At 44.4% G+C, this 26,272-nt stretch overlaps 2 protein-coding genes and 4 non-coding genes across 6 annotated transcripts; 1 reads left to right on the forward strand and 5 right to left on the reverse strand.

The window, feature by feature from the left end:
- Nucleotides 1–5,592: 5,592 nt before the first annotated feature.
- Nucleotides 5,593–5,665, reverse strand: Trnak-cuu (transfer RNA lysine (anticodon CUU)). Its single transcript has one exon. It is a non-coding gene; the product is annotated as a tRNA-Lys (tRNA).
- A 499-nt stretch (nt 5,666–6,164) lies between these two features.
- On the reverse strand, nt 6,165–6,237 carry Trnav-cac (transfer RNA valine (anticodon CAC)). Its single transcript has one exon. It is a non-coding gene; the product is annotated as a tRNA-Val (tRNA).
- A 1,807-nt stretch (nt 6,238–8,044) lies between these two features.
- LOC124108053 (E3 ubiquitin-protein ligase TRIM41-like) lies at nt 8,045–19,645 on the forward strand. The gene is given in 9 exon segments (XM_046466415.1): nt 8,045–9,158; nt 14,229–14,324; nt 16,437–16,667; nt 17,188–17,210; nt 17,409–17,536; nt 17,994–18,169; nt 18,755–18,801; nt 18,803–18,816; nt 19,198–19,645. Coding segments are annotated over 9 exon segments (1,602 nt in total). The 5' UTR covers nt 8,045–8,351; the 3' UTR covers nt 19,278–19,645.
- A 1,228-nt stretch (nt 19,646–20,873) lies between these two features.
- On the reverse strand, nt 20,874–25,677 carry Rack1 (receptor for activated C kinase 1). Its single transcript, XM_046466416.2, has 8 exons — nt 25,449–25,677; nt 24,257–24,428; nt 23,579–23,726; nt 23,260–23,355; nt 22,532–22,642; nt 21,852–21,992; nt 21,552–21,662; nt 20,874–20,994 (listed from the first exon to the last, which is right to left on the reverse strand). Exons 1-8 carry the CDS (start codon nt 25,555–25,557, stop codon nt 20,929–20,931), a joined length of 954 nt encoding a protein of 317 aa, XP_046322372.1. The 5' UTR covers nt 25,558–25,677; the 3' UTR covers nt 20,874–20,928.
- On the reverse strand, nt 23,891–23,969 carry LOC124108077 (small nucleolar RNA SNORD96 family). Its single transcript, XR_006856613.1, has one exon. It is a non-coding gene; the product is annotated as a small nucleolar RNA SNORD96 family (small nucleolar RNA).
- LOC124108078 (small nucleolar RNA SNORD95) lies at nt 25,098–25,166 on the reverse strand. Its single transcript, XR_006856614.1, has one exon. It is a non-coding gene; the product is annotated as a small nucleolar RNA SNORD95 (small nucleolar RNA).
- Nucleotides 25,678–26,272: the final 595 nt, after the last annotated feature.

Here is a 26,272-nt window from a genome sequence, read left to right on the forward strand (position 1 = left end):
GACTAACCTTGCAGCGGGAAAGGTAAATGTGGCTGAAAAGGTGAATGTTGCTAAAACTGGATAATCCTCCCTGTTGGTTGTTTTTGTTCCAAGGAAGAGAACAAGTCGGTTAAAATATTCACATAATTTATACTTTATTGACAGTAAAGATCGACAGGTTTTTTTTTTTTTTTTAAATGAAAAATGCAAAGTATATGACATTTTAATGATTCGTCAAAATGTAAATTAATGTGAATATAAAGTAAAAATAAATTATTTGTATATATGCTTTCAAAAAGTTTATTTCTTCTAATATGCAAAAGTATTAAAAATGGGGGCTGGGCTGAAGCTCCAACATAGAGTTGTGCTTGCCTTGCATGCATGAGGCCCTAAAAATATTGTGTTCATCTACAACTAAAAAAAAAAAAAAAAAATTAAAAAAGTATTAAAAATAAAGGGAAATTGAAATTAAAGATTATCCAATTTTAAGTCAATGTTATTTAAATGAAGCTGTAATTTTTATTAAATTTCGAAAACCTAATGAAATTCTTAAGTATTTTATAAAAAATAAAATCCAAAGGCTGGAGATATGGCTCCAGACTCTATTTGCAGGATGAAAAAGTAGTCAATATACATTTATATACATGTATGTGCTACTGTTAGATAGTAATTAGTAATGAGCGAGAGTTTACCTAACATGTGCGAGGCCCTAGGTTCAATCTCTTTATGGCTGAAAAATAAAATAGAACTTGTCAATCCTCGCATTCAATATACAGAGTGGGATGAGGCTTAATGTATGTTAAGTATAGGTCTGTGTGAATCCAAGTTTAGGAACATTATCTTTTGTTCAAATGATTTTCCATATCCAAACTGATTCTAGAATACCTTGGGAACCAGATCCCTTCTCCACCAAGGTGTAGAGTGGAAGCCCATCCAGTTCCCAGTCTGGCTTCTCTGGTCAAGGGCACCATGGGTCCCCAGGTGGCCCAATCTTCTTTTATTAGATCATGTGCTGAATTTGAGGCAGATTGATCTCTCCCTCCTTTTGGCACATTTGGACTCCCTTGGCCTTACTTGTTTGTTGCTCTCCCTTGGCCTTACTTGTTTGTTGCCCTCCCTTGGCCTTACTTGTTTGTTGCCCTCCCTTGGCCTTACTTGTTGCCCTCCTATCCCAACTCCTCCTCTAAATTACCAGAAGCCATCAAATTGTATCTCCTCATCTGTGGCTGCAGCAGTGATCATGTTCCCAAGTTTCAGATCCATGGACATGTCGCAAGGTATCTCACATCCAACCTGTTCAATATATATATTTTTTTAATTTTTAATGTTTATTTTTCAGTTTTTGGCGGACACGACATCTTCGTATGTGGGGCTGAGGATCGAACCCGGGCGGCATGCATGCCAGGCGAATGCGCTATCGCTTGAGCCACATTCCCAGCAACCTGTTCAATATTGAACTCATCAATTTTTTCTCTACCTTGTCCCTCTCCTCCATATTCATTCTCTGATCTGTATTATAAAACCACTTGGATGAAAAAAAAAAAAAAAATCTGGGAGTCCCCTCATCTTGCAGCTGGTACAATCCCTTCACTCACTTGTACCTCTGGCTGCTGCTAAGTTCCAGCCTCCTGTCTGAACACATGGCTGTGTTCCTACAGTTTCTCTCTCTGAGCAGTCTCACTCCTCCTTTACACCATCCCTGAAAGAATTTCACTAAAATGTAAATCAGAGAGTGGTTTAATTACCTCAGCAGCCATCAGCACTACCAAGATAGAGACCGAAGGTTTCACCAGGGTCTCATGTGTTTGTAAGTTCCTCTGAATTGTTGAAAGCTTGCCCCCTTTGTGCTGAGAGTGGCATGGGTTACTTACCTAGTGGGTCATCTCAAATCCAACCTGGCCCCAGAGGCAGCAGTGAAAGAGGTGAAGAGGAGAGAAAGAAGGAATTGTAGCAAAAAGTTCTGACCTGCATGTACTAGGCTTGTTCAGGGTCAGGGAAAAGAAACCGGTCTACTTTGACTTCCCCTTAATGAAAATGCCAGAATCTTTTATGACTGTTTTCCAGTCCCAGTAAAGGTGGTAAGAAATGACATTGAAAACCACAATCTGCAAGCATTTGTGGCAAAAGAAATGGAGTGGCATGTTTTGACTCTAAAATAGTGCTTTACCATTGTAATGAATTGGATGGGAAACTCAATTCATAATTTCATTCATAGTTTCAGAGAAGTCAGTTGAAGAAAATAATGGAAAGACTGGCTATTGTTTAAGAAAATCATTATAACCATTACTAGTTTCAGTTGGTAACAGACAATTTATTTTGTATTTTATAGATACAATGGAGTATCTATACTGTGTCAACTTTCGTATAATAAAGAAGGGGGAATGACAAAGCACACATTTATTCACTCATGTCTTCAAGAGAAATATTAGAAGAATATACTTCAAACAAATGAGATTGGTGGATGGGAATGGATATGTGGATGTGAATGAAGTTATACTTCTTTTAAGTAGATTTTCTGTAATATACTGTCCTTTAGAAAATGCCCCAAAACAGAAATAAATAAAACCAACCAGGACGTAGGGGGGAAATAATGTGGAATACAAATAATAAAATACACCTTATTGTATTACAAATAAACAACATAACTATACTGAAGGACATAGAGAAGATCTTAAGTAATTCTGGAAAATAACATTTCAATTGTTTATTACACCCATACACAGTTCAAACTCTTCTCTAACACCACCAGCTTGTGTGTACCTGGATATTCCAAACTGAGACTACATAACTATCTAACACTAGCGCATACATGTATATACATGCCATTGGCCCAGAGGCAGCCTGAAAGAGGTTGACAACAGTATAGATACTCCATTGTACTTTTTTGTCTTTTAACTCATTATTAACTACATATATACACATGTATGTGCTACTGTTAGATAGTAATTAGTAAAGAGCAGTGAAATGTGAACCAATAACATACCAGGGCCATGAGGTTTCTTTGAAATTGACCTTAATGAACAATGAAGTAACTTGTAGAACAACAATAGGTATACTAACCCTGAGAATAAACAGGTGGAAACAAAGGAAGCTGATTAAAAAATAAGTCAAGAAAGATCAATGGGGCTAACTCCTGGCAGGTCCACCAAGGTCATTATAAAGTCAGGATTTATGGTCACAGGTTTCTCAATGTATTTCAGAATGAAAGTTTCTTTAGTATTGCAGGTACACTAAGGTAAATTTGTCCAGTCACTGACCCAAATACCCACATTAACACAGGACTGACTTGTAGATGAATCCCATCCCCTCCAGTATATTGACCTCCCTGACAATTCCAGAGAGGACCAACAGGGGTCAAAAACTCCCCCGCCAGATGTGATAAAGGAAATAAACATCTGACTGGCAAAGACTGAATCCAGTTCTTCTGGTAAATATCAATTTGGAAGCAGCATTGTTTCCTTGGTCATCCTTTGCTTGAAGAGGACCACACTCTTGAAGTTATTCTTTGCTTGAGCCTTACTTTGCTTTCACTCCTAATAAAATTCTCTTGCATTTGTGTGTGTGTGTGTGTGACTGTAAAATTTCTTTAATCAGAACACAAGAACCGAGGTTTGAAGCTTCAGCTTCTCACTCTTCTGTGGCAGTAGGACTGTACTAGCATCTCTGCCTATTTAATGAATCCTGACCCATTCCTGCCAGACTACCCTCATAGCATAACAATATCAAACTCTTCCTAAGACTTCTGAGTCTGAAGGTGATGCTATTCTTTCCTTAGCAAGTTTAATAAACTAGCTTTACTAGACTTCTCTTGTGGTCTGGAGTATTAGCGTGGGAGACTTAGACAGGGGTAAAATAGAAACCAGACTCTATTTGCAGGATGAAAAAGCAGTCAATGTAAACAAATTAATTTCAACCAAAGTTAAGGAAAAAAATTGTGACTTATAAATGGAGGATATTCGTGTTAGTATGTGTCGTGAGAATGCTGTATTATTAACATAGACCAAACACATTTGTGTCTTTCCACAACATCAGAATTTATTGAATAGCAATAAATTCACTGGCTATACCACTTTCATCAGTGGCAGTTCACTGAATACTTGTAGGTCACCTGGTAATCATAACTGGGCAATCTTGATTTCTATTATCTGTAGAACTCAAATCACGTGTCACACTTCACACAAATACATATGTTTGTGTATGTATGTGTTTTACAGAAAGGATTAAGACATCCACAGGGGTTCAGAAGGCTGAACAGAGAGCAAAGGCAGAGAGCAGATATGAATATACTGTAAGTAGTCAGATAAGAATACAAACCACCCAAAGAACTTGTTCATGGTGCAGAGTTACAAGAACAAGAACTTTTTCTAGGCCAAGTTCCCAATTGATGGCACAGTGTCAGCTTGAGATGTCAGCTTGGAGTGGGACTTGCCTCACGGGTAGGAAAAACTACACTCAGCTACAGCCCAAGGTCAGAGATATGGAGTTTCCTGAATAAGGTTATTTTCTTGGACAAGGCTCATGACAAATGATCAGGTAATGGATTCACGCTGCTACTGTTTTCTCTCTCTCCGGTCTCCTCCTTTTATGGGTCTCAATCGAAGGGGTGGCTTCCTTTAGTGTTCTGCCGCAGTCTGTCTGGGCACAAAATAACCGAGCCACCACAAAAGCCTTGTAGATTCAAACAGCAACTCTTTATTCCCGACCTCTCACCCGCTCTACACACGCAAGTTCTGCAAAAAATACACTCCCTCCACCAGGCTCTGCATACCAATTCTCTCAGAACCGCTTGAGAACTCAAAGAGCAGGCGCCTGAGGCAACAGGCTACGCCCTATTCCCAACAGGATCCACCCTAAACCTGGGGCCACCTTAATCCAACAGGATCCACCCTAAACCTGGAGCCACCCTAATCCAACAGGGCCACCTTTCTAAACAATTTCAACCCCAAAATGCCATGCGTCATTTCCAACTTGGCTATGGCTCTCAGCAGTGTTCAATAAACTTATGGGCCTGGTTTTTCTGATATGAGTTTGATATGCTTATGTATCCAGGTACATCTGATTAATTTCACAGGTAGTCATTCTATTAGCACAATTGGTTTATCAGTTTATGCCTTATGGTTGTGCCAGCTGGTGTTTACTTGTACAAATAAGGTGTGCAGTCATTCCATTGCAGCAGTTTAGCTCAAAATGGAGTGGCTTATGAGAAACTACAAAATGGAGAAATAACGGTTCAAGCACAGCCTGAAAACTGAGCAGTGCAGAATACAGCCTACTCTCCACAATGTTTCAAAATACAAATAAAGGAAGTAAAGTGGATGCAGGAAAGCATGGAGCAATATCTCCAAAAGATGGACTTGATCCAAAGAGATGTTAATTTGATGAGGATCTCATCACTCAAAGAGCCTTTCCTGAGGAAAGCCCACAGCGGTAGAACTTTATTACATTCCTTTAGGGAAGGGGGTGCTATGGTAGGGACTCTACTAGAATTTCGGCCTTCCTTTCAGCTACTGGAGAGTAAGGGGCATCTGGCTCTGGCTCAATAGCTCAGGAAAGTATCATCAAATTGCCTTAGAAAGGAGGGAGCCTCTCTCACCTTCGTTCAAAATTACTCCACGCCCAACGTGGGGCTCGAACCCACGACCCTGAGATTAAGAGTCTCATGCTCTACCGACTGAGCTAGCCGGGCACGGTGAAGTGGTTTTGGTGCTGTGTTCCAGGAGACTGAGATCTACTGGCAGAGGCACACATAGGTTTTTAGAAATAACTGGCACAAGATTACATAGAATGTACTGTGCACAAGATTTGATCCTGGGGAGTCTAAAGCCTACGGATTCCTCTAGAAGGGTTGCAGGATAGGCTATCTGAGGAGAAGAGAAAGACGATCCCAGCAGCTGGGGAGGCTAAGGCAGGAGGGTCTCAAGTTCAAGGCCAGCCTAAGCAATTTAGTGAGCGTAAGCAACTTTGTGTCTCATAATTAAAAATAAAAAGGGATGGGGATGTGGCTCAGTGGTTAAGCGTCCCCGGGTTCAAACCCTGCTACAAACAAAAAAATTAAAACAAACAAACAAAAAACCCAAGCAGGTGAGGTGTGAGACATGGATTTATGTTTGAAGCTGTGAGTTTAGTTTTGCTTTAGTCCAGTCTCATTGCCCGTCTCCTTCATATACAAGAACCCTTAAAAAGTTTGTTTCCGCCCGGTTTCGAACCGGGGACCTTTCGCGTGTGAGGCGAACGTGATAACCACTACACTACGGAAACTGCCTGCAGCTAGCTTTGATTATTATATTCCTGAAGCTGTAGATCTGCGGGACTACAAGCCGCACGAACCTGGAACTCTATGGGAACAAGGGGCTTCTGCCCCTGTAGCAGCCGGCCAAGTTCTGTCCAGTTCTTGTACCCGACATCTCTGTCACAGCAGCTCCTGCAATTCCTGGCATATAGAATGTTTCACCACGAAGGTTTGTGGTTTCGGCGCGTTCACACAGACGTCCTCAGAGGCCCCGGCCCACCTCCTAAGGAACCACGGTGATCACCTGAAGTTTTTCACAGAGTAAGTTTTACATGCCCCACCCTGGTATCTCTGTGTCCAACACCTGCTGGGTATTCTGTACATGAATCATGGTCCAGTAGTTTCTTCCGCCATTTAAAAAATATTTAAAGGAAGCATCAAATATTATTTCTATCGCACAAAGAATCTATTCGGCATAGATGTTCAGGGGACCAGGCATCACCTTTACCAATATACCCTGGACAAAACTTGATTTCAAGTAAAACCAGTCCTATAAGTCCAAGTCTAGCCCTTGTTCTTAGATTGGGATTCCACGAATGAAAACCTCTAAGTAGTTCTGGTGCGGAGCAAGAGCGGTGCACAAGCGGTGCACAAACGGTGCACAGCTCAAAAAAGTATTTGTTGAATGAATCAATGACACTTGGAAAAATATCTTTAAGATAATAAATGGGTTTGATTCAAAGTTCAAAGGATACCGAACTACATGTACGGGAGAGTGTTTTTCTTACTGCTTTCATCCTTTCTGTGGAATACTACTTCTTCTAGAGAAACTCTACCAGTAGTATTCCATAGAAGAATGATAATAAAGGGCAGCTAACTCTTATATCGTTCTTATCACGAGCTAAGCAATGTTCTAATTTATACATGAGGTTTACTAATTCTCATAAAACTCGGAGGTAGGAACTATTGATTAAGCGCAGGAATATAAAGCTATTAATTTATTTTACATTCGCCCTCTACCCTTTTTTTTTGTTTTGTTTTTAACAGATGGTAGTATACTCTGCACTTTGTAACTTGGTTTTTGTAAATTTAATAAATATTCTGAAGAGGATTTTTTTTTTCATGGCTAAAGAGCGTTCTACTATACGGATGTAATGATTTGTCACTCTTCCTTAGTAGGGAAGTTCACCCAAACATTGTGACTGTGACCGGTGGTCAGTTTTTAAAATGGGCGTGGAAATGCCAACAGTAGTAAAGGAAAGGTGGTATGTCTGGCTCCACTCCCACAGTACTTCTTCAGGCTCCACCTCCCGATCCGACTAGGAAGGACCCTCTAGAGTGTCAAACAACAAAGTCTTCTGCCTAGAAGGGCCGGAAGTACTTCGGGGCGTTCACCGGAGTCGGCCCCTCTCTTTCCGCCATCGGCTGTGGGAGTCCTTGCTGCAGTCGTCCTTGCTCGGTCGGTAGGATGGCGCCTGGCCGATGCGGTCATAGCACCGAGAGCAGACAGCTGCCAAACGCTCCCACTGTCCCCCGTAGTTTCTCTCCAGTGGCGGGGGATGGAGGTGGGCAGTCCTTCTGTTCTGTGCGCGTTCCCGGCTTCCCTGCATCACAGAGACGAGGGCCTCCACCGTCCTAGCTTCCCGCCCTGTTCCCTAGTGTCTGCTAGAGCGTCTCCTCGCCGTTTCCTGTTGCCTTGGGGGCCCGGGTGGGGAGGGGTGGGAAGAGGGCGTAGCACGATCGGGGAGGGAACTCGAGAGCTTGGGTTGTGCGCAGACGCCGGAAGTGTCAGGAGGGAGGCCGGAAGTGAGGGGGCGGGGCCAGGAAGTGAGGAGGGGCGGGGGTTTATGAGGAGGCCGGGGGAGCGTTGGGGCAGATTTGCACTCAGGGCCACCTGAGGGACTTGTCGGTGGTTCTCAGCTCTGTCCCCTCCACTCGTAGAGACACGGTTGTCGTCTGGGAGTAGGGAACTCTTTGGAGGGGTGGGTTGTAGGGAGGACATTTCTCTGGCAGCGCTTGAGGCAAGGTGTGAAGGGGCAGGACTGGGGGTGGGGCCGGGTCGCCAGGGCGTCTGAGAGGGAAGACCCCCGCCCCCCCCCGCCCCCCCCCACCGCACATCTACACTGGCTGACTGGACACTAAGATGGCTGCCGTTGCCATGACACCCAACCCTGTGCAGACCCTTCAGGAGGAGGCGGTGTGCGCCATCTGCCTCGATTACTTCACGGACCCGGTGTCCATCGGCTGCGGGCACAACTTCTGCCGAGTGTGTGTAACCCAGTTGTGGGGTGGGGAGGATGAGGAGGACAGGGATGAGTTGGACCGGGAGGAGGAGGAGGAGGAAGGAGAGGAGGAGGAAGTGGAGGCTGTGGGGGCCGGAGGCGGGTGGGACACCCCCATGCGGGAAGAAGATTATGAGGGCGAAATGGAGGAGGAGGTCGAGGAGGAAGAGGAGGGTGTGTTCTGGACCAGTGGCATGGGTGGGTCCAACTGGGACAACATGGACTACGTGTGGGAGGAGGAGGACGAGGAGGAAGACCTGCACTACTATTTGGGGGACATGGAGGACCTGAGGGGGGAGGACGAGGATGAGGAGGAGGAAGTGCTGGAGGAGGACGAAGAAGAGGAGCTAGACCCCGTCACCCCACTGCCCCCACCTCCAGCCCCTCGGAGGTGCTTCACCTGTCCCCAGTGCCGAAAGAGCTTTCCTCGGCGGAGCTTCCGCCCCAACCTGCAGCTGGCCAACATGGTTCAGGTGATTCGGCAGATGCACCCAACCCCTGGTCGAGGGAGCCGTGTGAATGAGCAGGGCATCTGTCCCAAACACCAAGAAGCTCTGAAGCTGTTCTGTGAGGTGGATGAAGAAGCTATCTGTGTGGTGTGCCGAGAATCCAGGAGCCACAAACAGCACAGTGTGGTGCCATTGGAGGAGGTGGTACAGGAATACAAGGTGAGACAAGTAAAAAGTGCAGATGGAGTTTAGTGGGGTTAGAGAACTATTAAGGGGAACTGGGAAAAGGAAACATCTGTACTTCTCAGAGTACCTCATGTTCTGGCGAACTGATTTTCCCTCTCCAAGCATTGGCACCAGGGTGGGTTTGAATGAGAAGAATCCTGTACACAGACAAAGCAGATACAATGAAGCAGACCTGGGAAGTAAATAGGGCAAAGTGAGTGATGTCAGATCAGTGGGCTTTGTCTTCTGGGAAGCAGGGCACTGCTTTTCACACCTCCATTGTTGCTAAGTGTAGGGGTGCAAGTGACAGGTCTCCAAGGCTTTACTAGCACTCTCATTTTCTTTTGGATGAGTCTTAAGTCCCTTCTTGACTAAGTCCCTTGGGGTAGAAAGAAATGGGGATTTCAAAGAACAAGAAAGGACTTTGAATGAAACAGGAATATAGAAATGCTAGTATCATATCCAAATGTACTGCACTTGCCTCCTAATGGATTCCATACCACCCTGTGGTATGGCTTGGTTCCCACCTCAAGGTCTTTGGTCTACTCTGTACAGGTCTGTTGTACTGACTGGAAAAGAGAGTGGCTTTTAAGGCAGAAGACCTAGCTCTGCCTTACTATCAAATCTTGCTCAAGTATCTGAGTATCTTTGAACTTTAATTTCTCCAGAATTGATAGTTAATATTTACTGGGCACTTATGTAAATTGGGCACTTTTCATGGGTTATCGTTTAAAACTTAAAACCATTCTATAAGTTGATATATTTTCCAGTTTCATTTTACAATATGGGGAACAGTCAGAAAGGTGTAAATACTGTACCATGGGCCACGAAGCTTTAGTAAATTGTGGATTTGGTTATGGCTGTCCCTCTCCCTGGGGTATACCTGTAACAGTGTCACCACCATTTGTATGTTTGTTTTTAGTTTGACTTTTCTGTCATGTGAACTTTCTTCTTGTAGTCTGATTTTAGTTTGATTAAGGTCTTGCTCCCTACCTCCAATTTAACTTTTAGGTTAAAAAAAAAGATTTTTCTGAGAGATAGCCAGCACAAATAACATTACTTTTTTCTTTACTTTTCTTTTTTCTTTTTTTTTTGGCTATGAGGTTGAACCAAGGGCTGCTTTACCATTGAGCTATATCCCTAGCCCTTTTTATTTTTTGAAACAGGATTCTTGCTAACTTGCTTAGGACTCTAGCAAGTTGCTGAGGCTGACTTCAAACTTATGATCCTCCTGTCTCAGCCTTCCAAGTTGTTGGAATTATAGGCATGCAACACTGTGCCAGGCCAAATAGCATTACTTTGTAATGGTCTGGGTGGATTTGAAGGAGTGAGATCAGAAGGAAGGCAGGGTAGCTTCTGTGTAGTCTGCACAGAAATTTTTTTGTTTGTTTATGACTGTGTTTTACCCCTTCTCCTGATTTCTTCAGTAACTTTATTTAGGGGTTATTATCATTACCTCACTTTTAGAGTAATAACTCAGCTCAGAGTGGTACAGCTAAGATAAACCTAAAAAAAAAAATAAAATAAAAAGAGAAACCCAGATTGCCTCATCTCCAGGAACCATAAATAACACAGCATGCTGCCATTAAAGGAGGACCTCATCTCCTTGCACACAATGATTGTCAAACCTGCCTGATTATTAGAGTTACTGGAGGAAGTTTTCAAAAGTACAGTGGGCAAGGCATGGTGGTCCATGATCATAATCCCAGGCACAAGGATTGCAGGGTGGAGGCTACTCTTGGTAATTTAGTGAGATCCTGTCTAAAAATAAAAAAAATAAAAACTAAGTATGTAGCTCTGTGATAGAGGACAACTTGATTTAATTTCTAGTAATGCAAAAATAATAATAATAATAATAAATAAAGCAGCTTCTACCACTAGAGATTCTGAATCAGGTAGGGTACAGTGGTACATACTTGTAATCCCAGGAGACTGAGGCAGAAGGATTGCAAGTTTGAGGCCAACCTTAGCAACTTAGTGAGGTCTTAAGCAACTTGGAACCCTGTCTTAGAATAAAAAATAAAAAGAGTTAGGGTTATAGCTCAGTGGTAAATCATCCCTGGGTTCAATCCACAGTATCAACAAGATAGAGACTCTGAATTAAGAGGAGAATAGCTTTAGAAAGCTCAGCCTAGCAGGGAATTGCTGCCCCTTAAGCCCAGTCTTTTTTTTTTTTTTTTTTTTTCCTTTTTTGGTACTAGGGATTGAACTCACGGGCACTTAACCTCTGAGCCAGATCCCCGGTCCTATTTTATATTTTATTTAGAGACACTATCTCTTAGATCCTCACCATTGCTGAGGCTGGCTTTGAACTTTGGATCCTCTTGTCTCAGCCTCCCTCCTATTCCACTGGGATTACCGGCGTATGTCATTTTATTTTTTATGTGGTGCTGAGGATCGAACCCAGTGCCTCACACATTCGAGGCAAGTGCTCTACCACTGAGCTATAGTCCCAGCCTAGCCCTTTTTATGTTTAACCTCAGCCTTTCAAGTAGCTGGGATTATAGTCATGTACCACCATACTCAGGGCTGTCCTTCTCTTTTATATCCTCTCAGCTCCTAATTAGGTGAACCCATAATACAATGTGTGGTCACTTTGTTAATTTATATTAACCACATCTGTTGAATGTCTGCTGCTGCCAAAAATTCTTTTACTAGGTTCTGAAGTGGATGAGGAGTTAAAAGAAATTATAATCCTTTTCCTTGATCGGTTTACCAGGCCCAACAGTTTTAGAAGCCAGATAAACACATTTAATATGACATTAACTAATCAGCAAATGTAGATACATGCTTTATTATGTAAATCTAATTCAAGTGATTCCTTTTCTGATTTAGAGACTTTTTTTTTACAGATGGGTAGTTTATTCTTATATGTACATGTGCATTAACTCGGCACACTGTTGTTTTGTAGAAATATTTATTGAACAGATAGTAGTAACAAATGATGCATAAGTAAAGTCCCTAAAAGCTGAAATGTCCTTGAAATTTTCTCTTAAATAGTACTCTATTTGGGTTTGTGCTTAAGAATTTTTTTTGTCAGTGATTTAGGAAAAATATTGAAAAATATTGGAGGGAGCAAGGCAAAAAATAGAAGACGTTAAAAAAAAAAAAAAGGAAAGAGCAAATAGATACCCATTGTGGTATCTCTAACAGCCCTTTAAAGATAGACTCAGAGCCAGGCATAATGGTGCATATGAATTCCAAATTAATGGAGTAGAAATACTGATTGTACAGTGGAGAAATATAAAATAATATTAAGCTGGATGTGGTCATGTCTGTAATTTCAGCTACTGGGAGGCTGAGGCAGAAGGATCAAAAATTAGAGGCCAGCTTTGGTAACTTAAACACTGTCTCAAAATAGGAAAACGGTGGGGGACATAGCTCAGTATGTAGAATGTTCCTGGGTTTAGATGTGTGTGTCGGTAGTGGTAATATCAAAATGCAAAATTTTGTGTGGCTTTTACTATTTTCATGTTATAGAACGACTGCCATTTTATTGTTACTGTAATTTTTTCTTTACTTGTGCAACAACTGCCTTTTGTAATCTGGGTCAGTAACCCTTTTAGTGCAAGGGTCATTACTAGGATATTACTGGCAGCTGACAACTTAGATAGCAAATACTAGATAGCATTTGCAGGTCTTTGCCACATGCCAGATACTGTGCTAAGTATACTATTCATGGGGTAGATTCTATCCCCGTTTTTAAGCTGAGGAAACTGGAATTGTGGCTTGCCTCAGATCACCCAAGTGCATTCAGGCCCTGGTTAGTGTCTAGGCTTAAGGTTTTCTATCCAGTATTTTCCCCTAAGGAAAAGGAGGGAGCAAGGCAGAAATAGAAGACATTAAAAAAAAAAAGTAAAGAGCTAATAGGTTGGACTTACTCACCCATTCTGGTGTCTCTAACAGCCCTTTAAAGATAGACTCAGAGCCAGGCATGGTGGTGCACACCTGTAATCCCAGCTACTGAGGAGGCTGATGCAGGAGACCAGGTTGTGAGAACCTGTCTCAAAAAAAAAGGTGGGAGGGGACCTCCTTAGCTCAGTGATAGAGTGCCCCTGGGTTCAATCCCCAATATGGAAGAGATGGGGGCAGGAGAAGGAAAAGACTCACTTATAAACTGTTAGACCACAAAAGTTAATGTGCCTAATTGCTGTGAAAGTTAATAACTTTAGGGAAGAAGGGATTTTTGCTTTTCATTTAGCAAGTAATTGACTATTAGAGAAAACATAAGTACAGAAATTAAGTGGGGAGGGGACCATGCAATATCTGGTGGAGAGGCACACTTGTGGGAAGTAATATAAAGGTTTTATTCCAGATCCTTTGGGATCACAGAGGAGGTTGGGGGCAGGAAGAATCAGGTTAGGGAGCTGGGTTTTAAAGTAAGAATGCCTTAGGCTAGGTGGGGAAGGATAATCCCAGGCAGGGGGAACAGCAAGAAATTATACGCAGCCTAGGGTTGGGAGGCTGAAGTAGGAGGCTTGTGAGTTCAAAGCCAGCTTCAGCAACTTATCAAGGCCCTAAGCAACTTAGGAGACCCTGTCTCAAAATAAAAAGGGCTGGGGATGTAGCTCAGTAGTTAAGTACTTCTGGGTCAATCCCTTGTACCAAAAAAAAAAAAGAAAGAAAATAGGAAAAGACAAGTACTTTTATGTGACTAAATGAAAGACTATAGAAAGGATGAAGTGAGGATAGAAATGTAGGGTCAGATCACTGGAAATGGTGGGAGATCACCAAAAGATTCTTAACATGGGTATAAAATAATCAGAAAAGTATTCAAAGATGAAGATCATTTATAAGGTGGAAAGGACCAAAGTCAGGAATACTCATGCAAAGACTTCCATGTGGTAGAGGCTCAAGGCTTGTCCACCCCAACTATTGGTTTTGGACCTCTGTAATCATAGAACCTCATCTTTAGAAAATGTACATGAGTTCAGGGGATGATTGGAGGCCTTTATCATCATGTGAGGGAAGACAGGAGGAAGGGTTTACTTGACACCTGAGGTGGGGATATCAGGCTCTGAAGTACAACCCCCACCTTTAACCTTCTCTTTCCCATTCCCTCAGACCAAACTGCAGGGGCATGTGGAACCCCTTAGGAAGCACCTGGAGGCTGTGCAGAAGATGAAGGCCAAGGAGGAGAGGCGGGTGACAGAGCTGAAGGTGTGTAGATGTCCTTGAGTAGGCTGACTGGTTCTATGGTCAGGGCAAGGAAGATAAGCCTGCTTATGCTCACAGGTGATAATGAGATCCCCTGAACACAGGACAGCCAAATATGGGAGAGGTGTAAATACTTTCCCAGGGATGTAAGGTGATTGGGGGGTGGGGGCACGAGGTGCTGTGAGGGGACACGTTCCTTTCTCGATTCTAAAATGGAGTGAAAACTAATGCCAGGCTTGGTAAGATTGGGCACCTGGCTCAAGGCTACAGAGCAAAGCTTTCTACCAAGAAATCTAACTCAGCACTGGATGGCATAGAGGGCAAAAGGGGGAAAAGCCCGCACAGCAGCTATGAGAGAAGTTCCAGTCCTAGCATAGATGTAGATAGTAGACAGAGCATCCCTGATGTTGAGAGGGATGTGGTCCTGGGAGGCTTGTCTCGGAAGAAGGCCAAGGTATGTAAGGGAAGGGAGGAATTACTGAATATTAGCATTGCAGAAACTGATATAGCTCCTTGTCCAGTGTTTCTTGCCCTTTTTCATCATTGCTCACCCTTCCCCAAAGAGTCTTTTTTGATATTTTCCACTTACTTGCTACTTCCTGACCCTCTCCCTGTTTTTATAAGGGCAGCAAGTCCTGTTGGAATGAACTAGCACTGTGAGATTCAAAAACCAAGCTAGGACATCTTCTGTCCCTCTTCCCCTCCTCCCAGTATGTAACTTCCCCAACCAGAGTGTGGGCCTTGTCACTTCCCAAAACCATACTCATCGCTGTCTATACTTTAGAGATTCTGCTGCTGGCAAATACAGAATCTGAGTCTGGGAGTTAAAGAGCCACCTTGCCTCTGTCCATATTGATAACTTTGGGAATCTCTGGGATTGGGGGCCAGGACCTGAGTATCTTTGGAGCAGAAGGTAAAACTGATGGCTGCTTCCCTCACCCAGTTGGCTTGCCCTCCCTACTCTGGCCAGTTATTTTTACCCAGAGAATGTCTCCCACTGATAGTCATGGGTGAAAAGTATGCCCATCACCCAGGATGGTCCCAGCACAGGCAAATGGGGTAGGACTAAGCAGGGGTGTTTTTTTGTTGTTGTTGTTGTAGGATATTAAGTACAGTTGCCCTTTGTATCTGTGCATTCCATATCCAACGTTGAATTGAAAATATGTGGAAAAAGGAAAAAAATATTTGGGAAAAAATTACATCTGTACTGAACATGCATGATATTTTTCCTTTGTCATTTTTCCCTAAACAATATAGTAGAACAATTATTTGCATAGCATTTATATTAAGTAATATAAATAATCTAGAGATGTTTAAAGGATATGAGAGTGTATGTGTAGGTTATATGCAAATACTATTTTATGTAAGGGCCCCTGAAACTTGGGGAATCCTGGAACCAATTCCACTTGAATACCTTGGGACAACTATACCTTCTAATATCATTGATTTTGCTTCTTGGCCCATGAAGTGCAAAATACTAACCAATCTTTACTGAAGAAGCTTGCTGATTATTGATCTAGAGCACTTAGGTGACTTTTCTAAGGTCACTGAATAGCAACATAGTGAGGACCCTAAGTTGATGTCTTGATTCCTGAATTATCTTACTTACTGATGTCAAAAAAATTCTTACCAGGTACCTACTCTTTAGTTGACACAGTCTGATGACACTATAGCAAACAGACAGGAATTGGGCATAATCCCTGCTGGTGGGAGCTTACAGTGCCTCTGGGGAAAATAATTTTAAAGGATACTTGACTTTATTTTAAACAGCATTTCCAATACTGTATATGCCATGGAAAGATAACAGTGATATTTATGGAGATGGTGCTGATTAGATTTGGAAGGGAGAAAGCTTCTCAGAATATGTAAGCTTAGACTGAAGGGCAAGTCAAGTTAGGTAGACAAGGTAGAGAGAAGCCTTCCAGGCAGTTGTTGGTGCCATTGGGACCAGTTGCCAGGGAAGTATGTGTAGGAAGGAGAAGGAACTGTGATTCTTCTTGGATTTGAGGAATGTAGGGCTCCTTTGCTTTGGATTGAGAGACAGCAGTTAGAAAACAGGAGATTTACCTTCCTATACATTCAGTGATATCACCCATCCCCTTCGCATCATTCCAGAGCCAGATGAAGGCAGAGCTGGCTGCTGTGGCTTCAGAGTTTGGGCGGCTCACACGGTTTCTGGCTGAAGAGCAGGCAGGGCTGGAGCGGCGCCTCCGAGAGATGCATGAAGCTCAGTTGGAACATGCTGGAACAGTGGCTAGCCGCCTTGCTGAACAGGCTGCCCAGCTGAGCCGCCTGCTGGCTGAGGCCCAGGAGCGGAGTCAGCAGGGGGGCCTGCGACTACTACAGGTGAGCACTGTGCTCCTTTCTACCCTGCCTGTCACCTCCCCAGCTCCCTATTTGCCCTGTTAGGCTGTGTTCACCATTACCTCTGCCCAGAGCTACCTCTTCTTTCCGGAAGAACTCACAACAGTTTTTAACCTGAACACCAAAAATGGTTTTTGAGGCTGGAGACAATGTTAAATGTGGTGTGTGTAACAGTTCTACCCAATGAAAAGAAGGAAGAATTAGATCTAGAAGGAGGATGAATGAGAGTTGAGGAATGAATTTTTAAAAAAGGTGACCAAATCATATTATGAAATTCTGTTACTGGGCTTTCAGCTGGATGAGATGTTAGATATAGTCAGACATAGGGATGTATGATGACACATGCATGTTTATTAAGGGCCTTGAGGTCCTGCTTCTCCCTTCCTGTTCAAGTGCAGACCTTTCTCTGGCTGGAGATTGGGAGAAAGCAATGGTCTCTGTGCAGCTGACATTCTCTTTGTCTCTTTCTCCCTCTCCCTCTTTTTGTTTCTGTTATTCCCAGGACATCAAGGAGACTTTCAATAGGTGTGTTCCCATTTTACCCTTTGTGACCCAGTGATATCTGGTTCCCCATCCCTGCCTCTCTTGGGTATCCCTCTCCTCTCCTTCCTTCCCCAGGACCTGAGTTTCTGCCTCCTGGACCCTCCTCTCCTTCCCCTCAGCTTCTACTCTTCCCTCCGGGAATATCATGGTCCCACCCCCTGCCCGGTCCCCTTCCTCCAGGTGTGAAGAGGTACAGCTGCAGCCCCCAGAGATCTGGTCCCCTGACCCGTGCCAACCCCATAGCCATGACTTCCTGACAGATGCCATCGTGAGGAAAATGAGCCGGATGTTCTGTCAGGCTGCGAGAGGTAGGGAGGTCACCTGTATGACCTTCCTTTGCCTTTCCCTTCAAAGACCTGAGATTGGGTTCTGAGGGAAGTTGGGCCATGGGGGTAGTGCAGGGGGCTGAGGTGGCTCAGGCTATAGGTAGACTACACTGAAAATTCAAGCCTAGAATAACTTCTGTCATAGCTCAGGTAGGTTGTGGGGGTGGGGGTAGGGACAGGATGGATGAGGTGGCAAGAACAGTCAGGGACTGGGGAATGGCTATCAGGTGTCCTGGGAACAAGATTGGAGAAAGGGGTGGAACTCATAGGAACCTGAGCCTGTCCTGTAAACTGGTATGGGGAGGAGCTGAGGAGAGCTAGATGGGATCGATGGGGGTTGGGGGACAAGGAAGGTACAGCAGGAAAGACTGAACCTTTGGAGTTGGCTTCTGATGGGGAATAGTGTTCCAGCCCTGGCGTATTTGTCCTCCCTCCCAAGTGGACCTGACGCTGGATCCTGACACCGCTCACCCAGCCCTGATGCTGTCCCCTGACCGCCGGGGGGTCCGCCTGGCAGAACGGCGGCAAGAGGTTGCTGACCATCCCAAGCGCTTCTCGGCTGACTGCTGCGTACTGGGGGCCCAAGGCTTCCGCTCTGGCCGGCACTACTGGGAGGTAGAGGTGGGCGGGCGGCGGGGCTGGGCGGTGGGCGCTGCCCGTGAATCAACCCATCATAAAGAAAAGGTGGGCTCCGGGGGGTCCTCTGTGGGCAGCGGGGATGCCAGCTCCTCACGCCATCACCATCGCCGCCGCCGGCTCCATCTGCCCCAGCAGCCCCTGCTTCAGCGGGAAGTGTGGTGTGTGGGTACCAATGGCAAACGGTACCAGGCACAGAGCTCAACAGAGCAGACACTGCTGAGTCCAAGTGAGAAACCACGGCGCTTTGGCGTATACCTGGACTATGAGGCTGGGCGCTTGGGCTTCTACAATGCGGAGACTCTAGCTCACGTGCATACATTTTCAGCTGCCTTCCTGGGCGAGCGTGTCTTCCCTTTCTTTCGGGTGCTATCCAAGGGTACCCGCATCAAGCTTTGCCCTTGATCAGCCTACCACCCGCAGGGGCCCCTCTGGTCCGCACTGGGGGGGCGGGTGGTGGTGGATGATGGCCCGTAAGTTTGGGGGCTGAAAGGCTCCTCCCACGTTTGTTACTGCGTTGCTTCCTGCTCCCCCTTGACCCCAGGCCCCTGCTTCTCCCTCTAGGAGCCTAAAGAACCTTCCTGGCCTCCAGCTCGGCCTACTCTCACCTACTGTCTGTCCAACAGGTCTGCATGGGTCCCTGATAATGAGAACAGCTGCCTGCCTGCCTGGTCTTCCCTTCCTGTCTGCCTAGCCCAGTTCAGCCCAGCCCTGGGGTCTAACTTTTGAGTAGGGGATGAGAAGAGAGTGTAATTTCATCCCTTAACTTCTTTCCCCACCCCTACTCTTAAACCTTGTCAGTTCTGGGGCTGGAGGGTTTGGGCAAGACTCATAACATCCCCATTCCAGTTCCATCTTATGGTGCAATTTTTAGCTAAGGATTTGGAAGTTGTTTTGGGAAGGCAGGCTGGGCAAAAGGGTAGAGCTGGGTAAAGAAATGTCTACTCTCCTGGGGAATAGGAGGGATTCTAAAACTTTCCTTCCATCCCCAATTTCTACCTCCATAGACCGGCCAGAATTTAGCTTCAGTGAGAGATCTGGGATGGTCAACATGATTGAAACTACATACCATTACATCACCCAATAAATTATTTTCTCCCCTTTTTCCAACACTGAATCTAGGAGCAAAGCTCACCCCACCCTACCCCTGTCTTCACTGCCAGGCTTCTTTAACCCTTTGTTCAATGGAGTTGCTTTCCTCAGTTTCCAGCCTTTCCCCATGACTTTTATTTCCCTCCACTTGGCAAAGTCTGATGGGGAGCCTGGGGACAGGGACCAGGGGTTTGGATCCCTGGGAAGGAGAGCCTTGGGTATAATCTATTTTTCTAGTAACCCCTTGCCTTCTGTCACTTGTCAGCTTTTGTCCTCTGCTTTGATGGCTGAGGACAACTCATGTTCTTGGGGGGGAATGGGAAGGTGGATTGTGTTGCAGAAATAAAAATGTTTATTTGCTTCTTTTGTGGAGTCCATCTCTCAAGTAGATACGAGGGTGCAAATCAGAAGTGATTTCTTAGTATTATAAAACTGGCTAAGTGCTTCTTTCCTGTTCCAGCAAAGATTGGGATAAAAATTTCCTATTCTAACATCCCCATTTATTGGCACAGCATTCAAAATCTATATGTAAAGATCATTTGTTACCTTGTACTACCATACTGAGGGTCCATAGAAGAATAAAGCTTCCCCTGGGAATCTCCACAAAATTCAAGTGACTATTTTTGTGGAAACTTGGTATGCTCATATAACTTTGAAATAGTTAAGTTTGAGGTTAGAGGTACCCTAATCCAAGACTGGGGTTGTGGCTCAGTGGTAGAGCACTTGCCTAGCAGGCATGAGGCACTGGGTTTGATCCTCAAGCACCATATAAATATACAGGTATTATATCTACCTACAACTAAAAAATATTATAGACACATATTATCCCACTACTTATTCAAGGCCAGTGTATGCAATTTCAAGATCCTGTCTTAAAGAACTGGGGATGCAGCTCAGTGGTATAATGTCTCTGGATTTAATCCCTAGCGCACACTTTCTGATGCTGCCTAGTTTTTTTAAAAAATTGTAGGCACAGTGGCATATGCCTATAATCCCAGTGGCTGAGGAGGCTGAAATAGGAGGATTGTGGGTTCAAAGCCAGCCTAAGCAACAGTGAGGCACTAAGAAAACAAGTATGTCTCTAAATAAAATAAATACAAAAATAGAGTTGGGGAATGTGGCTCAGTGGTTGAGTGCCTGAGTTCAATCCCCAGCACAACCCATTCCTCCAGTTTAACCAAGGACCCAAATTAATGGAGATACGGTAATCTGAGATTTCAAAGTTTCTTGAATACATCTTTGGAGGAAATGAGAGAAAACGTAAGGAAACTTGGTATTCCTAAATCAACTGCAACCGTTTTGAAGTAATCCATTCCTTTCAACTCAGTTTCTCTAGGCCTAAGGTAAGCCTTATTGGGGGAATATTTGGGGAGCTTCCCTATGTACTATCCCATATGTTACATCTAATGCCAACCCAATACTAGAGGAAACTTTAAAAACTGACATACCTCTTTCCCATAGTTATGTTTACTTGGTTAAAAAGTTTCATGATTCTGCTTCCAGTTTTACATTACTATTAACTAAATCTATTTTAACCTGTAAGTATCTTTTTTCACTTATTAGAGAAAAATACTTCCTAAAAGAACTGAAGTCAGTTGTAGAAAGCCAGTTTTTTTCTTTTTATTTGTGAAGCTCTCATAAAATTTCTAGCGAGTGCCAATGGTCACCTGCCATACTCGTACAAGGTTGTCTGTGTAGCCAGCAAACAGGGTCTATAAGGGGAAAAAACAGACAGGTCAAGGTCTAGTCACAAACTACAGTCCCAAAGATAGCCTTTCCTTTAAGAAACCCTGTGGTGTGGTAGAATGCTTGTCTAGCATGTGCAAGGCCCTGGGTTTGATCCTCAGTACCACATTAAAAAACAAACAAAAAAAAACCCTCTTTCAATTACCATAGTACAGGTGCTAATAATCCATTAAGTACTCCTAGAGCAAAAAACAGCCAGGTGTATAATCCTAGTAACTGGGGAGGCCGAAGCAGGAGAAGCTGAAGTTCAACTTCTGTCAGAAGCCTCTCTGGACAGAAGCTATGTACACACCTTTTAAGTTCTGAGTAAGGAGGCACTGAACTGGTAGTGCACTCACTGCAATGCAATTTGGACTTTACGTCCAAGGTACTGTTCCAGGAGTGACTGTCCCCAGATGGGGTTGGATCACACCCATCTGTTGCCCTTTTTTGGATAGAATGTTCCATGGAATAGTGCCCCCAGAAATAAAAACAGAGTCTCAGGACGTGCTCCCTTTTCAAAAGCCAGCACAGACCCACTTACCTGGCCATCAGCGGACCAGGCCAGAGAGGTGCACTGGGGTGGCTCTGCCTTGCTGCTGGTACTGATAACTTCTTGCTTCAGTTCATCTACAATGATCTTGCCCTCCAAGTCCTGGGGAACAGGTCAAAACCAGAGTATAGAGAACACTTACACCACTGCATTTTTTTTTAAATCCATGAGATTTTCAGAAAATTCTGATCTGAAAATGGCACACAGTAAATCACAGCATCGCTGGGGAGGAAATGAGGAGGTAGAGACAGTGCATCCAAGAACTCGGTATGTAATGTAGCCCATACTCACCCAGATCTTAATGCTGGGGCCTGTAGCAGCACAGAGCCAGTAACGGTTGGGACTGAAGCACAGAGCATTGATGATGTCCCCACCATCTAGTGTATAAAGGTGCTTGCCTTCGTTGAGATCCCACAGCATGGCTTGGCCATCCTGGGCAGACATGAAAGATGAGTTAGGGCAATGTGACCTCTTCCAGATGTCAGCCCCTTTCACCTCAAGATTTTGTCAGACTCAATTCCCCCAGGACCCTGACTTCCTGAAAGCTCAAATACCATTATTACTATTATTGTCACCAGGGACTTAACCCAGGAGTATGCTTAACCACTGAACCACACCCCAGTCCTTTTGAGAAAGGATCTCACTAAGTTGCTGAGGATGGCTTTGAAGTTGAGATCCTCCTGTCTCAGCCTCCTGAAGTGCTGGGATTACAAGGTGTGTGCCACTGTGCCTGGCAAAATTCCATTATTTCTTTAAATCTTTCCTTTATTGAATGACACCTCACCAAGTGTATCAAGAGCCTCCTATACTGCTTTGAGGAGACAAACAGTATATTTCTGGAAAATATTGTCCTTAGGAACATATCTTGAAAAACCTAGCTAATCTTTCAGCTGTCAATTTATGTCAAAGACAAAGTGTTCTTTCTGAGACACCTTTCCTCAACGAGTAGAAGATGCCTAGTCCCAAAATACCTTGCCTCCAGAAGCACAGAGGGATCCATCTGGAGAGACAGTCACAGTATTCAGATAGCCGGTGTGGCCAATGTGGTTCGTCTTCAGCTTGCAATTAGCCAAATTCCACACCTACAAAGACAAGGGCTCATGGATGAACAATCTAGTTCAAGATTGGGCAGAGTAAGGAGACATTATTTAAAAGCGTTCCTTGGCATAACAGCCATTTATCATTCTACCAGTAACAAAAATGAAAATGCAAACCAACACAAACTTGTCTCAGTCACTTAACTCATTAAGTTCCAAATTTTCAATTCTGCAAATATTTCACAAAGTGACACAAGTGCATTAAAATAGTTTGGAAACCATAATCTGAGTTTATACATTACTTACATATGAGTATTATTTATTAATAATTATTTTTTAATGTGATGCTGAGGACTGAACGCAGTGCTTCACATGTGCCAGGCAAGCACTCTACCACTGAGCCACACAACCCCATCTATTAGGACTATGGGACAAAGTGAATTAAGATCAAATGAGACCAAAACAGGTGGCAAATGCTGTGAGATAATTAGCTACTTCAGATCGAATGTCAAAAATTTATGTTCTGTACTGAAAAAATATAAAGAGCAAAAAGTCAACTGAGGTAATCTATAAAAATGTTCAAAGTTAAAGCCTATGACTATGTGGGAGGCAAAGCATACATTTTGGCCTGTAAAGGTCCTGCACCCTGTTTGGAAGCTCACCTTCACCAGCTTATCCCAGCCACAGGAGACAATAATAGGGTTGCTGCTGTTAGGTGAGAAGCGGACACAAGACACCCACTCCGAGTGACTCTCATCCTACAGAGGAAGGAAAGAAATAAGAGGAAACAGTCCTGTCCCAAGAAATGCTATATACCACCCCTCATCAGTAGGATCAATGTTGGCAGCACTGCATTTACATCCCCAGAAACTGAACCTTTATAGACTCCAGACAGGAGTTAAAATTACCACAGAAAAAAAGGTTAAGAGTAAGGGTAGGAGAGTCTTGAACATGTGCTTTCTGATGTCGCCCTTACTTTACCTGGACAGTGTATTTGCAAACACCCAGAGTATTCCATAACTTTATGGTTTTGTCTCGGGATCCAGAGACAATCTGCCGGTTGTCAGAAGAAAAGGCCACACTCAGCACATCCTTAGTATGGCCTACAAATCGTCTTGTGGTGGTACCCCTGGGAGGAAGAACTTGGTCACTCTCTAGACAGACTTTGCAAACTTTTCCCTTCCATAGCCAAATCTTTTTACTTGCCTTGTTCCTGACCCAGTGGTTATGTTATTCACATAACCTAGATGTGGCTTGGATTACAGCAAGTTCTTGGCTGCATATATGCTAGAGAATCCACTCAGAATTGCAGGACATGTCCTCATTTCCTTGTGGGGATTGGGTGACAATGTCATCTGTCATCACCAGGATCCTCCATTATACCTGTCAAGTGCCTAACCACCTTTCAAACATATTTAAATGGTTGCCAACTCCAACTAATGTACCCAGCAAAACTTTCCAATTAGATCAGTCCTCAGCAACTTCAAGTAGCTAACTCAATTAAATCAAGGAAGGAGGCCAAACAACTGCAACTATCTTCTGTAGGTATTTTAGCCTCATCCTTCCCAGATGGACCAATTTCCCTTGGGAAATCATATTCTGATGGCATCTATTCATTTCTGCCCATATTTCCCCCAAGGCCCCAGAGCAGCTACTTGCGTTGTCAGATCCCAGAGGCGCAGGGTTCCATCCCAGGAGCCTGAGAGGGCAAACTGGCCATCTGAGGAGATGACCACATCACTAACAAAGTGGGAGTGACCCCGCAGAGCACGCTGTGGGATACCATAGTTGGTCTCATCTCTGGTCAGCTTCCACATAATGATGGTCTTATCTAAAAGGAGGTAAAACAGGAGAAGAAAAATCCATGAGAACCCTACTCAGCCCACTTGCTGATGTATAACAAGGTGTCTCAGGGTTGTGGGTGGGTTAAAGAGAATAAAGTTGAGAACATTTATGTGGCCAGGGGAACTGTAGGCTATGAGAGCAGTTACTATCCTGGACTGAATTACCCACTATTGCAGATAGAGAGACAGGCAGTTTTAAAGCTAGATGTGCCACAAGACCCCAACTCAGGTGTCAGAGATTATGGATACTTTTTCCCGAGATTCGTATTTATAAAACATTTATTTTGCATCTTCTCTGAATGTGGAAAGACAGCAGCTTGGGTGTGGGATGAGTAACTGGGGACTTCCTGTGATTACTTATGAGGGCTGACAGAAATGCAGAAATCAAAGCTGATAAGTCTCTTCATATGCTACAGGACTGGATGCTTTTATGGAAATGCGGCTCATTCAACAAGTCTGAAAATTAATAAGTGTCAGACATGAACCTAGCCCTTGGGCGATTTTTCATTCTGTGGCAGCTATGATAAAGCCCAAGACCTTTCTAAGCTCTATTAGGTACAAGAGTGAGAGAGGGCCGAAAGCGCAGGCTGGGAGATGTGGGTCACCAAGGCCCCTCTGGAGTCTACCCAATTCCCATTGAACCCAGGGCAGGGCAGCAGCTCAGAAACAGCCTCTGTTTTTCAGCACATGGCATTCAGATGGCATGTTGGTGTCATCACCGCTCCGCCCAGCCAGGTGGTCCCTGGGAATATTTGACCACAACTGAGAAGTGGGCCAGAGATTTAAAAAGTCTTCAACCATTCCTGGCAATGACGGACTATGACTCGTGCTCATCTGTAAAATTGTTCGTCTCGGTTGAGGCCTAGGATCGGGTTTGTACTCACCAACTCACAGTCGGTGACAGAGCTTGCTCGGCCTGCAAATTCGCGCGCCACCCGCCCAATCCCACGACAAGCGCAACACCCCTACCCCCATCACCCAGTCTCGCCCAACACCTTAGCATGTACCTCGAGAGGCGGACAATATCATGTCCGGGAACTGCGGAGTAGTAGCGATCTGGGTTACCCATCCGTTGTGGCCCTTGAGGGTACCACGAAGGGTCATCTGTTCAGTCATGGCAGCGGCGGGTGGCGATGCCGCAGCGACGAGGATGGCACCGGATAGCTCAGAGAGACAAGCACCGCAGCCACCGCGCCGCAGCCCTGCAAAGGAAAAGAGAGCGCTTTCCCCCCGCCGGAACCGGAAATACCCGCCCGGTCCAGCAAAATGGCGGCCCCCATGGTTCAGTTCTACTCAAGATGGCGACGTCCAGTCGTAGGAAGAACGAGGTTCAATCACTCATCGTGGTGTCTTCCGCCACGCAATAGCGCTCTACCAATAGTTCTGAAACAGACAATATCATTATCTATTAAAAAAGCTTCTAAAAGTATGATTAGAACGCTATATACAAGCAAAAAAGGGGAAGTGTACGGCTATTCCCATAAGGCTATCCTAGCTACTTCTCAGCTCCTACGTGGCGTAGCTCGAGCTCCGCCCCTTCCGCTTGGTTCCATTGAAGGCAAAGCTGAGGGAGTTTTGAGTTTACCCTTGTAAACAGGGAGAGTGAAAAATACGGTACTTACACTTTTGTTTGTTTTAAACCATGCTTAATAGATTTCCATGCGCGGGGGAGTGGCGGCTCTTATCCCAAGAGCTTTATGCCCTGAGCTTTATGCTGAGGGTGTTAGCTGGGGCGTTCCACGTCTATTCTATGCAGGATTAAGGCCGGAGAGGATTATGGAGCAGAAAGCCCTGTATGAGCTAAAAATTGGCCTATGTGGTACTAGACCGC

Source organism: Marmota monax, unplaced genomic scaffold, assembly GCF_021218885.2.
Source record: "Marmota monax isolate L192 unplaced genomic scaffold, Marmota_monax_Labrador192_F-V1.1 WCK01_AAM20220418_F8-fsc00331, whole genome shotgun sequence".
In the NCBI taxonomy this organism is placed as follows: domain Eukaryota; kingdom Metazoa; phylum Chordata; class Mammalia; order Rodentia; family Sciuridae; genus Marmota; species Marmota monax.

Bases quoted from the DNA above. Each gene is read 5' to 3' on its own strand.
- Rack1 (XM_046466416.2), bottom strand. From the start codon at position 25,557: ATGACTGAACAGATGACCCTTCGTGGTACCCTCAAGGGCCACAACGGA. The intron at 24,429-25,448 runs GTACATGCTAAG...ACCTCCTTTTAG, and splicing joins GATATTGTCCGCCTCTCGAG to ATAAGACCATCATTATGTGG. The intron at 20,995-21,551 runs GTAAGTGGGTCT...TTCCCCTTATAG, and splicing joins CCTGGTCCGCTGATGGCCAG to ACCCTGTTTGCTGGCTACAC.